At 38.6% G+C, this 12,896-nt stretch overlaps 1 protein-coding gene across 3 annotated transcripts in view; it reads left to right on the forward strand.

Moving 5' to 3' along the window:
* Window positions 1-9,697, forward strand: part of pogzb (pogo transposable element derived with ZNF domain b) — a 35,419-nt gene extending 25,722 nt beyond the window's left edge. For all 3 annotated transcript variants that reach the window (XM_061881861.1, XM_061881863.1, XM_061881862.1), the window contains exons 17-18: window positions 6,933-6,969; window positions 7,048-9,697. In XM_061881861.1, the coding sequence (XP_061737845.1) occupies window positions 6,933-6,969; window positions 7,048-8,812 (1,802 nt within the window). In that variant the 3' untranslated portion in view covers window positions 8,813-9,697. The remainder of the gene's footprint in view (window positions 1-6,932; window positions 6,970-7,047) is intronic.
* Window positions 9,698-12,896: the final 3,199 nt, after the last annotated feature.

Below are 12,896 nucleotides of genomic sequence, written 5' to 3' on the forward strand. Positions count from 1 at the left end.
TCACAGTTGGCTTTTTTTACATATACTGCAGGAGGACGCATAACCCGCTGAAGTCTCCGGTAAGAGCCGACTTAATATCACAATTTTCCCATCCAAAAACATGCTGGTTGATTTAGAGAAACATGTTCGCTTGACCGCTCTGTGTTAAAGCTTCACAACAAAGAAACACCGGCTGTGTTTCAGTGCTAAAGGCAGCTGCAATCCACCGCTTTCCACCAACAGCATTCTTCTTTATAGTCTCCATTATTAACTGAACAAATTGCAAAATATTCACCAACACAGATGTCCAAATTACTGTGTAATTATGCGATTAAAAAAGACGACATTTAGCCGTAAGTGGTGCTGAGCTAATATGTCCCCTCCAACCAATAACGTCACAAACACACATCATCATACGCGTCATCATTCTGCGACGTTTTCAACAAGAAACTCCGCGGGAAATTTAAAATTGTAATTTAGTAAACTAAACAGACCGTATTGGCATGTGTTGCAATGTTAATATTTCATCATTGATATATAAACTATCAGACTGCGTGCTCGGTAGTAGTGGGTTTCAGTAGGCCTTTAAGAAAACATCCAAACACCTCCATTGAGGTTTTATACACATGATTTAAGTATTTATGTAATTTATTGACATTTATAACAACATTTAATATTTACTTATTTTGATAATTTTAAGCATTAATTTAAAAAACGCATTGTTTGCTTTTTTTTTTCTTCACATAATTACTCACTGTAGACTTCATGATAGCCAACAATCATGATAAAACATCACTTACTGTACGAGGTCTGTTGTCATTAGAATTCCGACTGCTAGGATTTCCATATATACCCATTTAGATAAAGAATGTCTTGTAATCCTTGCAAAGAAAACGGGATGGAGCCAATTGCTTTTTGTGTTTTACCGCCATTTCCGGGTTTAAATTGGCTGTCAAAGTGTACCAACTTGTTGGATTACATCCTCAGCCATCTACTATCCAGGTGAAAGGCATTATTTATGATCTACAATAAACTTACTAGGAGCAGGGAGGCGAGGAAAGCAGCAGACTACCCGATGATGTAAAGCAGGGGTGTCAAACTCATTTTAGCTCAGGGGCCACATGGAGGAAAATATTTTCCCACGCCGGCCGGACTGGTAAAATCATGGCATAGTAACTTAAAAACAAATACTGTTTAAGATTGTTTTCTTGGTCTTACTTTGGCCAAAAGTAGAACAAGCTCCTTCTGAAAATGTACCCATTACAAATAATCCTTTTGGGAAAACAACTCAAGTTCTGAGTTGAGATAAAAATTGGTGCGATTTCAAAAACTCCATGAAGAACACAATGAACTTAGACTTTGTCTCAGTGTATTTAAAGGGCCATTAAACCTTAAGTGTTTCCTGTTCAGCATTCTCATGTTGGCAGTTCACCATTAAAAACGAGTGTCGTTAAACTGCCGCATTGCATGGTGACATCCGCAACGGCCATTTATCCTCATTCAAATATTTTATTTTATCATATAAACTAAACAATTATCAATCAATCAATCAATCAATGTTTACTTATATAGCCCTAAATCACTAGTGTCTCAAAGGGCTACACAAACCACAACCACAATCAAAATGACACCATAGCCGAAATCAAGGTAACATAACTACAAACGTATCCAATGTGAACATAATAGATTTAAGGATGAAAAAGTATAAGAAACAACCAATATAGAAAGATACATTTTTACAACGGAGTTCAGGATGCGCATCGTGTCGTTAACCAATTACGAGCGCTGCACGAAAGGATGATAGTATTGTTGACTTAATTATTTGCGTACTACCGTTTCGTTATTTTATCGGTTGAGTGGATAATTTACAATGAAAGAAGGTATTGTGTGTCGCTACTGCATCAGTCTGCTGCCAGCCACATTAGGAGCAGCTGATTGCCTGCACCTGCGCTGAGTGGAGTAGCGGCAGCCAATCCAGAGGACGCTTAAAGTCAGCTGACACGTCATCCTTAAACAGTGTCATGTGTGACGTGGGTTACACTTGAATTACTATTGCAACATAGAACAGCAGTTTTTTTTAAATTAAAAAAATTGCAGGTCATTTTTATACCTAGAAAACTTATCTTGTAGGCCGGATTAAACATGTTCGCGGACCTGATACGACCCGGGGGCTGTATGTTTGACACCCCTGATTTATCCATAGGGACACACAGTAGTGATCACGTCGCCGCTATGAATAGTTTGTCTGCGTCAGCACTTATAACGATATCACTAATACGTGTTAATATTCAAGTCACAAAATGTAGATTTAGTAATGTTGGCATTTTTTGAATGGCTATTTATTGGGTTTTAAGAGCAAATTAAAGGACCTCCCATTGGCTCCATTGCAAATTGACTTTATTTACGTTTATTTACGAGTTAGAATGCATTTTTAAAAAATACATCTGTTGTCATGTCTTTCATACTAATTCTGAATGATTGGCAAAATTCCCCCCAAAAAGTGCCGTGATCAAAACTTAGACTTAGACTTCCTTTTTATTGTCATTCAAATTTGAACTTTACAGTACAGATAAGAACGAAATTTTGTTGCATTAGCTCATGGTAGTGCAGGATAAAAAAGCAATAAGGTGCAGATATAAATAAATAGATTACTGTACAGATCAATAAATTGCACTTTTTCATATGCATCCAGGTTTATGGATGTATGTTATATTGTCTTTATATTCCATCAAGTTATCAAGTGATGGCAACAGAAAAAAACATTTTGGTAAAATTTCTGCCTACAGAAATGAGTCCATTTTATTGTTTTATTTGTTGAATTATTTATTTTAAAGACGTAATTCACCTTCCAATTACGGTAGAATGGTAAACAATTCTACAGTAATGAGAAATAGAAGTTTATATGCTTTTAAATGGTTACTAGCATTACTATTATATAGTGTGATTACATTATAATCACTGTATAGTTTTTATGGGTGTTTTCTTCAGTTTAAGAGCATTATGTAGACAAAAGCTCTGAGTCCGTCTGCAAAAAGACAAATATTATTGAAAGTCAATTATTGCATATTCCTTTAATCTATGGCACATTGAGAAATGAATGTTGACAGTCTAAATCAGGGGTCACCAACCTTTTTAAAAGAGCTACTTCTTGGGTACTGATTAATGCGAAGGGCTACCAGTTTGATACACACTTAAAGAAATTGCCAGAAATAGCCAATTTGCTTAATTTACCTTTAATAAATAAATCTATAATTATTTAAAAAATGGGTATTTCTGTCTGTCATTCCGTCCTACATTTTTTTTTCCTTTTACGGAAGGTTTTTTGTAGAGAATAAATTATGAAAAAAACACTTAATTGAACGGCTTAAAAGAGGAGAAAACACGAAAAAAATTAAAATAAAATTTTGAAACATAGTTTATCTTCAATTTCGACTCTTTAAAATTAAAAATTCAACTGAAAAAAATAAAGAGAAAAACTAGCTAATTCAAATATTTTTGAAAAAAAAAAAAGAATTTATGGAACATTAGTAATTTTTCCTGATTAAGATTAATTTTAGAATTTTGATGACATGTTTTAAATAGGTTAAAATCCAATCTGCACTTTGTTATAATATATAAAATTGGACCAAGCTATATTTCTAACAAGCACAAATCATTATTTCGTCTAGAATTTCCAGAACAAAATTTTTAAAAGAAATTCAAAAGACTTTGAAATAAGATTTAAATTTGATTCTACAGATTATCTAGATTTGCCGAATATTTTTTTTGAATTTTAATCATAAGTTTGAAGAAGCTAAATGGATAATTAAATTAAAATGTACTTATTATTGTTTACAATAAAAAAAAAATACTTGAACATTGATTTAAATTGTCAGGAAAGAAGAGGAAGGAATTTAAAAGGTAAAAATGTATATATGTGTTTGAAAATCCTAAAATCATTTTTAAAGTTGTATTTTTCTCTAAAATTGTCTTTCTGAAAGTTATAAGAAGCAAAGTAAAAAAATAAATGACTTTATTTAACATGCGAAGACCAAGTCTTTAAAATATTTTCTTGGATTTTCAAACTCTATTTGAGTTTTGTCTCTCTTAGAATTAAAAATGTCGAGCAAAGCGAGACCAGCTTGCTAGTAAATAAATAAAATTTAAACAAAATAGAGGCAGATCACTGGTAAGTGCTGCTATTTGAGCTTTTTTTAGAACAGGCCAGCGGGCGACTCATCTGGTCCTTACGGGCTACCTGGTGACACTTGTATGCATTTAAAATAACATAAAATAAACAATAATATATATATAGTATAAACATGGCAAATCGACTCACGTTTTTGGACGAAAAAAATCACGATTAGGTTTTTTTCTCAATATCTCGCAGCCCTACTATCGATACGTGTCAAAATGCCAAATATCGGTGCTAAATCTCTAACAAGAAAGCTTGAAATCTCTTGAGTTGCATGTTATAAGTTTGTCATATATTGGTTTCGCCTTGTAAATATAATTACTGGAATAAACAAACCTTTGCACAATATTTACATTTTGAGTTTTACCTGTATGTCTAGCTTGTGTGCTATTGTGTGCCTAGCTGTTGCGTAGCCGCTAGCTCCCAATAGCCTATAGCCAAGCATGTTTACTTTTTTTGCAAATGACTTGACTAAAATAGAAGTAATTGTATGCTTATTGGAGAAAATTTCAATGTTAATTGGCTGTCCAGATTTGCACAAATTAAAAACGGGTGGCAGGACTGCTTGTATCGCATATTATATCACACACAAGTAAACACGCTGCAGCAGTGCTTGTATCACACATGATATCACACACAAGTAAACATGCTGCAGCAGTGCTTGTATCACACATGATATCACACACAAGTAAACATGCTGCAGGACTGCTTGTATCACACGTGATATCACAAATAGGCAAACACGCTGCAGCACTGCTTGTATCGCACATCATATCACACACAAGTAAACACGCTGCAACACTGCTTGTATCGCACATGATCTCACACAAAAGTAAACACGCGGCAGGACTGCTTGTATTGCACGTTATCTCCCACAAGTAAACACGCTGCTGGGCTATTTGTGTCGCACATGATCACACACAAGCAAACACGCTGCAACACTGCTTGTATCGCACATTATATCACACACACGTAGTGTTAGCATATTAGCTAATGCTAACAACACTAGCTTGATTACATTGCGATAGCATGTACAAATATGCATGAAAACACTCCTACAGACATCACACATGGGACCGTTTAGTAAGTAAGAATAGTTTTAGTTGTATTGTAAAACTTGCAAACGTTGCTTGGAGAGATTAATTAAGAAATTATTTTGAGCTGGTCCGCTACGGACGGCTTTATTCCTGATTGAAGGCATTAAAACAGGAAGTACATTTTCAACCTGCAGCACATGCAGTAAGCCAGGGGTCACCAAACTTTTTGAAACCATGAGCTACTTCTTGGGTACTGATTAATGCGAAGGGTTACCAGTTTGATACACACTTAAATACATTGCCAGAAATAGCCAATTTGCTCAATTTACCTTTAATAAATAAACAAATGAAAAAATAGGTATTTCTGTCTGTCATTCCGTCGTACATTTTTTTTCCTTTTACGAAAGTTTTTTTGTATGAAATAAATGATGAAAGAAACACTTAATAGAACGGTTTAAAAGAGGAGAAAACACGAAAAAAAATGAAAATTAAATTTTGAAACAAACTTTATTTTCAATTTCGACTCTTTAAAATTCAAAATTCAACCGAAAAAAATGAAGAGAAAAACTAGCTATTTCGAATCTTTTTGAAAAAACTAAAAAAAGAATTTATGGAACATCATTAGTAATTTTTCCTGATTAAGATTAATTTTAAAATTTTGATGACATGTTTTAAATAGGTTAAAATTCAATCTGCACTTTGTTAGATTATATAACACATTGGACCAAGCTATATTTCAAACAAAGACAAATCATTATTTCTTCTAGATTTTCCAGAACAAAAATTTAAAAGAAATTCAAAACACTTTGAAATAAGATTTAAATTTGATTCTACAGATTTTCTAGATTTGCCAGAACATTTTTTTGAATTTTAATCATAATAAGTTTGAAGAAATATTTCACAAATATTCTTCGTCAAAAAAACAGAAGCTAAAATGAAGAATTAAAATGTACTTATTATTCTTTAAAATAACAAAAAAAAAATACTTGAACATTGAGTTAAATACTCAGGAAAGAAGAGGAAGGAATTTAAAAGGTAAAAAGGTATATATGTTTAAAAATCCTAAAATCATTTTTAAGGTTGTATTTTTTCTCTAAAATTTTCTTTCTGAAAGTTCTAAGGAGCAAAGTAAAAAAAAAAAAATGAATTTATTTAAACAAGTGAAGACCAAGTCTTTAAAATATTTTCTTGGATTTTAAAATTATATTTGAGTTTTGTCTCTCTTAGAATTAAAAATGTCGAGCAAAGCGAGACCAGCTTGTTAGTAAATAAATAAAATTAAAAAAATAGAGGCAGCTCACTGGTAAGTGCTGCTATTTGAGCTATTTTTAGAACAGGCCAGCGGGCGACTCATCTGGTCCTTACGGGCTACCTGGTGCCCGCGGGCACCGCGTTGGTGACCCCTGCAGTAAGCGAACTCATCCGAAATATGTCGCCATAGCACAAACAATAACACATTATTTCAGTCCTCCTCAAAACATAATGGGCATTAGTGGAAAAAAATCCATAAATTTGCCACACCGTTTTACAAGCCCTGGGGTTCAAAGTGTAGGAAAAAGGTAGCGGCTTATAGTCCGGAATTTACTGTAAGTTCCTAGGGGGAAGGGGGTGCTCAGTTTGGGGACCAAAAAAAAAAACACAAGCCCATACAACCCCACAGTTGCCTTTTTGCTGATATCAAACTGATAGCAGTATGGAATCTAAAGATCCAATTGCTGCTGAAAGCTTTTTATTCTCAACAGGCTCGACAAAAGTGGGTTTCCTCAAGAACGCACAAAGGTAATTGAAGCTTGTCCAACTGTTGGTGTGCCATCTCGGTACCTGCTGACACTTTCTGACGTCGTTTCTGTGCTGCAGCGGAGAGGTCGAGGCTGCCGAGGTGCAGGACCACATGGCCCCTGTGGAGGACTTCTCTGAAGACGAGGGAGTGGACGAGCTCGAGGAAAACACATCTATGAAGGAGGAAAAGCCCGCCTCTCCATCGCCGTCTCCATGTCCGGAAGACAACAGCAAGCAGTCGGCGGCGTCCATCCCCGACGAGCAGACGGACTTCCTCTCGCCTCAGCAGCTGCAGGTGGCCCTGCTGGCTTTGTGTGGCGGACTTCGCCGAGCTTCGTGCGTCTTCTCCACCGAGCCGCAGCTTATCCGTTCCTGGCTGAAGGAGGCCAGGAAGCGTCTGAAGCCGAGAAAGGAGGACGCGTGCGGCGAAGGCGAGGCGTGCATGGTGGCCTGGGTGCTGAGCCAGAGAGAGCAGCAGATTCCCATCAGCGAGAGCAACCTCTTCCGTAAAGCGTCGGTGCTAAAGAAGAACGGCGCGTTCGGCGACAGCTTCCAGATCTCCTGCGACTGGGCCGTGCGCTTCATGCTTCGGTACAAGCTCGGCCCTTCCGACGCCGGCGGGAGCTCGGTGCTGCCGCCGTCTTTGGAAGCCAAAATCCGATCTTTCAGGGCGTTCACGCAGAAAGTCGTCCGGGTCCATGAACTTTCAGAAGGTTCTGTAGCGGTGGTGGACGAATTCTGCCTCTTTCTGGATTTCACCGGCGTCCCAGAACTGAGCAAGCGCACGGAGGCGCTGCAGTTCACCGGGTCCTCGCCTGTGGTCACGGTGTACCTGACCCTGCTGGCTGACGGCACCATGTTGCCCGCCCTGGTGCTGAGCAACAGGAAGCCGGCCCACAAGGTTTTGACGGACTTTGTTTTGCTCGAAACACACTTGGAGAGCCCGTCAGCTGGCGAGGCATTCAAGATCTGGACTAAAAGGATTTGGCTTCAGTATCTCTCTGGGCCAGTTCACCACAAAAAGTCCATGTTGGTTTTGGACCAGCACCAAGAACACACAGGAGATGTTTTTCTTGGCAACATCAGTGGATCAGGAACTCTTCCCGCCGTGATCCCCGCCGGCGGTTCCTTCGTCCTTCAGCCGGTGCTGTTGTGCCTCAAGCCGGCTCTGCAGCGGTTCTTGCGCTTTCGTTGGACCGAGTTCATCGCCGGCAACTCGAAAGAGCTGGAAGAGGCGTCGCCGTGCCACCTGCAAGACAACGTCACCGGGATTTTGCTGGACTGGGTGGTGGAAGCCTTGTTAAAACTGAAAGACCTTCGCCAGCTCTGGAGAAAGTCCTTCCAGCTCACAGGCATCCTGCCCAAGCGGGAGCACGCCGTTGACCACGTCGAGGAAGGACAGAACCGCCAGGAGAACCAGCATGATCTCCTCAAGAGTCTGGAGGACATTCTTCTGCCGTCCGAACGGGGTTTGGACCTCGGAATGGAGGACAACGAGGATTCCGAAGATGACCAGACGTCGGCAGAGGAACAGGATGGCGGGCAAGAGGAGGAGCCTAAAGAAAAAGGGGAGAAGACGGTAGAGTGTGAAGAGACAAAAAAGGACGGTGAGGACAAAGACGAGGTGAAGACACTGGAGGACAGTGAAGAAGAAGGGAAAGAGACCGAGGACGACAAGATGGAGGTGACGACAGAGCGCAGAGAGACCAGGATTATGATTGGGGAACAAGTCGGTGACGAGTGGAAAATAGCTACGAAGACCAGGATGGAAGGGGTGGAGCCAAAAGCGGACGGGGGCGAACAAATGGACATAGCTGAAAGTTCAAACGCTGTCCTTCCCTGAGGGCGCAGTCAGGCGCCGGACGGAACTAGCAGAAAATGAGCTTCGCTTGCTCGCCTGATCGTCCACCTTTTAGGTTACGATGTCGTTACTTCCTCTTCCCAGTGTTTCGTCAGCTAGAACAATCCGCTTCTAGCGGGCTTTGCCCAAGCTCCAGCAGGAAGGGGACTCAGATGGCCCCATTCGCCCACAGTTTGCCTGACACGTGAAACGTGAAAAATTGCGGGGGCGCACTTTCCAATTTAGCCGCCAGACGTCGGTAGAGTCTTGAATTATCACTTTGACCGCAGGGTCAGTTGCTTTTGTCGAGCAACGCTCTCCATCGTTTTCAGTAGACTGCATTGCAAAAAAAAAAAAAATCTTCCACTCACGCGAGACCCATCATGGAATGGGGCCATACGAATCCCTTCCTGGCTTTAGTCGTGCCAAAGTTCATGCGACACGAGCTGGACCAATCACCCAAACTTTAGTGTGCACTCACAAACTGTCAGACCAAATGGACCAATGAGGGAGCTTGTTGTTACATCCACTTTCTGCCGATCGTGCAAACATTGCCGAGGTCGTTACTGGATCATCCTTTCAGGATTTCCCAGATTTTTTTTTTGTGGTTGAAAAAAAAAGACCTCGGTGGAATTTTCAATAGGTTGCAGTGTTTTGATGCCTTTTTTCGCCCAATAACTTTGCAATTAAGTCTGTTTTAAGTAGTGTTCTTTGCAACCCTAACCCCGAATATCACGACAAATCCAATAAAATATGCATACTTTGCATAATTGAAGATTGGCGCTAATGTACAGTACGAGTTACCCCCAGGACCTGGCTGGCTTTTTTTTGGGAGGCCTGATTATTTTGTACGTGTGTGTTGCAATAAAATTGCAGGAGACAGTGCAATGGTTTTTATTTCATTTCAATTTTCATTCTCTGATTACGGTAAGGACCTTTGTATACGACAAAGTGAACAAAGAAAAGCATTTTATAAAAAAGTTTAAGCTGACGATGAGTTAATAATACAAATATATAAGGTTAATTTGTGTCTATTACAAAATATAAATATTTTTTAATGCTGAGTTTGTGCAACTGATTTTGTTCTACAATTTCATGAAATGTGTGTGTTTGTTTAAAAAGTCAGTTTGCTAAAATGTTTGAAAAAATTTTGTGTGAAAAAAAAAAACCCTTATCAGTGCAGAAATATTAGTTGCTTCAAACCGCAAGACTATCAATGATGAAATATTAACACTGCAACACATTCCAATACAGCCGGTTTAGTTTACTAAATTACAATTTTAAATTTTCCGCGAAGTTTCTTGTTGAAAACGTCGCAGAATGATGACTCGTATGATGACGCGTGTTTGTGACGTTATTGGTTGGAGGGGACGTATTAGCTCAGCACCACTTACGGCTAAAAGTTGTCTCTTTTCATCGCATAATCACACAGTAATTTGGACATCTGTGTTGCTGAATCTTTTGCAATTTGTTCAATTAATAATGTAGAAGTCAAAGTAGAATGCTGTTGGTGGAAAGCGGTGTATTGCAGCTGCCTTTAGCACCGAGACACAGCCGGTGTTTCTTTGTTTTTGTTGTGAAGCTTTAACACAGAGCGGTCAAGCGAACATGTTTCTCTACGTCAACCAGCAAGTTTTTGGATGGGAAAATTGTCGGCTCTTACCGGAGACTTCAGTGGATTATGGGACCTCCTCCTGTGGCTGTCAAAAAGGCATCTGTGATCTTGGCTCCTCCATTGGCTTCTCTCTGAGACACTGGCGTTCACCGCAGCCATCCGACTTTCAAGTATGACTTTACTCATCTAATCTCACTAAAATACTATTAATACAATAAGCAGATAAGGGATTTTCCAGAATTATCCTCGTAAATGTGTCTAATTACATCTGTACAACTGCCGCCGCCCAGAGCCGTCGCTTTTTCTTTTAATTTTTAAATTTTTTTTAGTGGCTCACTCTAACTTTCCTCATCCACGAATCTTTCATCCTCGCTCAAATTAATGGGGAAATTGTCGCTTTCTCGGTCCAAATAGCTCTTGTTGCTGGAGGCTATGATTATAAACAATGTGTGGACCCCTCACACCAGTGACGTCACGTGCACATCGTCTGCTACTTCCGGTAAAGGCAAGGCTTTTTTATTAGCGACCAAAAGTTGCGAACTTTATCGTCAATGTTCTCTACTAAATCCTTTCAGCAAAAATATGGCAATATCGCGAAATTATCAAGTATGACACATAGAATACAACCTGCTATCCCTGTTTAAATAAGAAAATTTCATTTCAGTAGGCCTTTAACTTATTGTACTCTGCATGTGAAGAATGAACCTTGAACCTTGATTCTGAAACAGGATCGATTGCTTCAGTCAGTACACAGGATTTTTGTGCCACAAACTTTTTTTACACTGAATTCTTGTGCGGCAATTTTCTTTATGCTGATTTTTTGCATTGAATTTGTTTACTCTGAATTTTTCTGAGCTAAATTTTTTTGCACTGAATTTTACACCAAATGTTTCTGCGCTGAATTTTTCTGAATTTTTCCTCAGAATTTTATACGTTGAATTGTTTTACTCTGAATTTTCTAAACTGAATTTTTCTGCTTCAAACTTTTTTGTTCTGAATTTTTATACACTGAATTCTTCCGTGCCAATTTATTTGCAAAGAATTTTTTCTGATTCGCAATTTTCTGCACTGAATTTTTTTACACGGAGATTTTCTGCGCCCATTTTTTTGCCCTGAATTTTACACATTATTTTTCCGCACTGAATTTTTTTACTCTGAATTTTACTTATTGAATTTTTCTGAGCTGAATTTATTTACTGTGAATCTTTTTGTCCTGAAATTTTCTGCGCCGATTGATTCACACTGAATTTTTCTGAACTGCTATTTTCTGCACTGAATTTTTATGCACAGACTTTTGTTCTGCGCCCAAATTTCTTGCACTGAATTTTTATACATTGATTTGTTTCATACACAGATTTGTTTACACTGAGTTTTTACACACTAAATATCAAAAAGCTCTGTTTTGATAAACTGACTTTTCAAACACACTTGTATTCAGTGAAATTGTCAACATAATTTTAAATTCAAAACAATCAGTTCTCAAAATTTAAATGCAAAATATTTCAAGGTTCAAGTTTTATTCGTCACATGCAGAGTACACCACAGTGAAATGCTTTTTTCCATGCTCTTCAGATATTGCATACAGTGGGATCCAAACACTAGTTGCAGAATCTAATACACTAAAGACTGGGATTGCGAATCTTTGGGTGTCCCACGATTCGATTCAATATCGATTCTTGGGGTCACGATTCGATAATATATCGATTTTTTTTTTTAATTCAACGCGATTCTCGATTCAAAAACGATATCTTTTGGATTCAAAACGATTTCATATTCATTCAATACATAGGGTTTCAGCAGGATCTACCCCAGTCTGCTCACATGCTAGCAGAGTAGTCGATTAAAAAAAAAAAGCTTTTATAATTGTAAAGGACAATGTTTTATCCATCCATCCATCCATTTTCTGCCGCTTATTCCCGTTCGGGGTCGCTGGCGCCTATCTCAGCTACAATCGGGCGGAAGGCGGGGTACACCCTGGACAGGTTAGTGCGTCTGCCTCACAATACGAAGGTCTTGCAGTCCTGGGTTCAAATCCAGGCTCGGGATCTTTCTGTGTGGAGTTTGCATGTTCTCCCCGTGAATGCGTGGGTTCCCTCCGGGTACTCCGGCTTCCTCCCACAATGTTTTATCAACCAATTGAAATAATGTAAATTTGTTTTAACTATAAAACGAACCAAAAATATCACTTATTTTATCTTTGTTGAAACATTGGAGACAGTGTGTTGTCAAGCTTATGAGATGCGATGCAAGTGTAAGCCACTGTGACACTATTCTTTTTTATTTTTATTTTATAAATGTCTAATGATAATGTCAATGAAGGATTTTTAATCACTGCTATGCTGAAATTATAACTAATATTGATACTGTTGTTGATAATATTCATTTTGGTTTCCCTACTTTTGATTTGTTCTGTGTCGTGTTTGTGTCTCCTCTCAATTGCTCTGTTTATTGCAGTTCTGAGTGTTGCTGGGT

This window comes from Nerophis ophidion, linkage group LG21 (assembly GCF_033978795.1).
Source record: "Nerophis ophidion isolate RoL-2023_Sa linkage group LG21, RoL_Noph_v1.0, whole genome shotgun sequence".
NCBI lineage: Eukaryota > Metazoa > Chordata > Actinopteri > Syngnathiformes > Syngnathidae > Nerophis > Nerophis ophidion.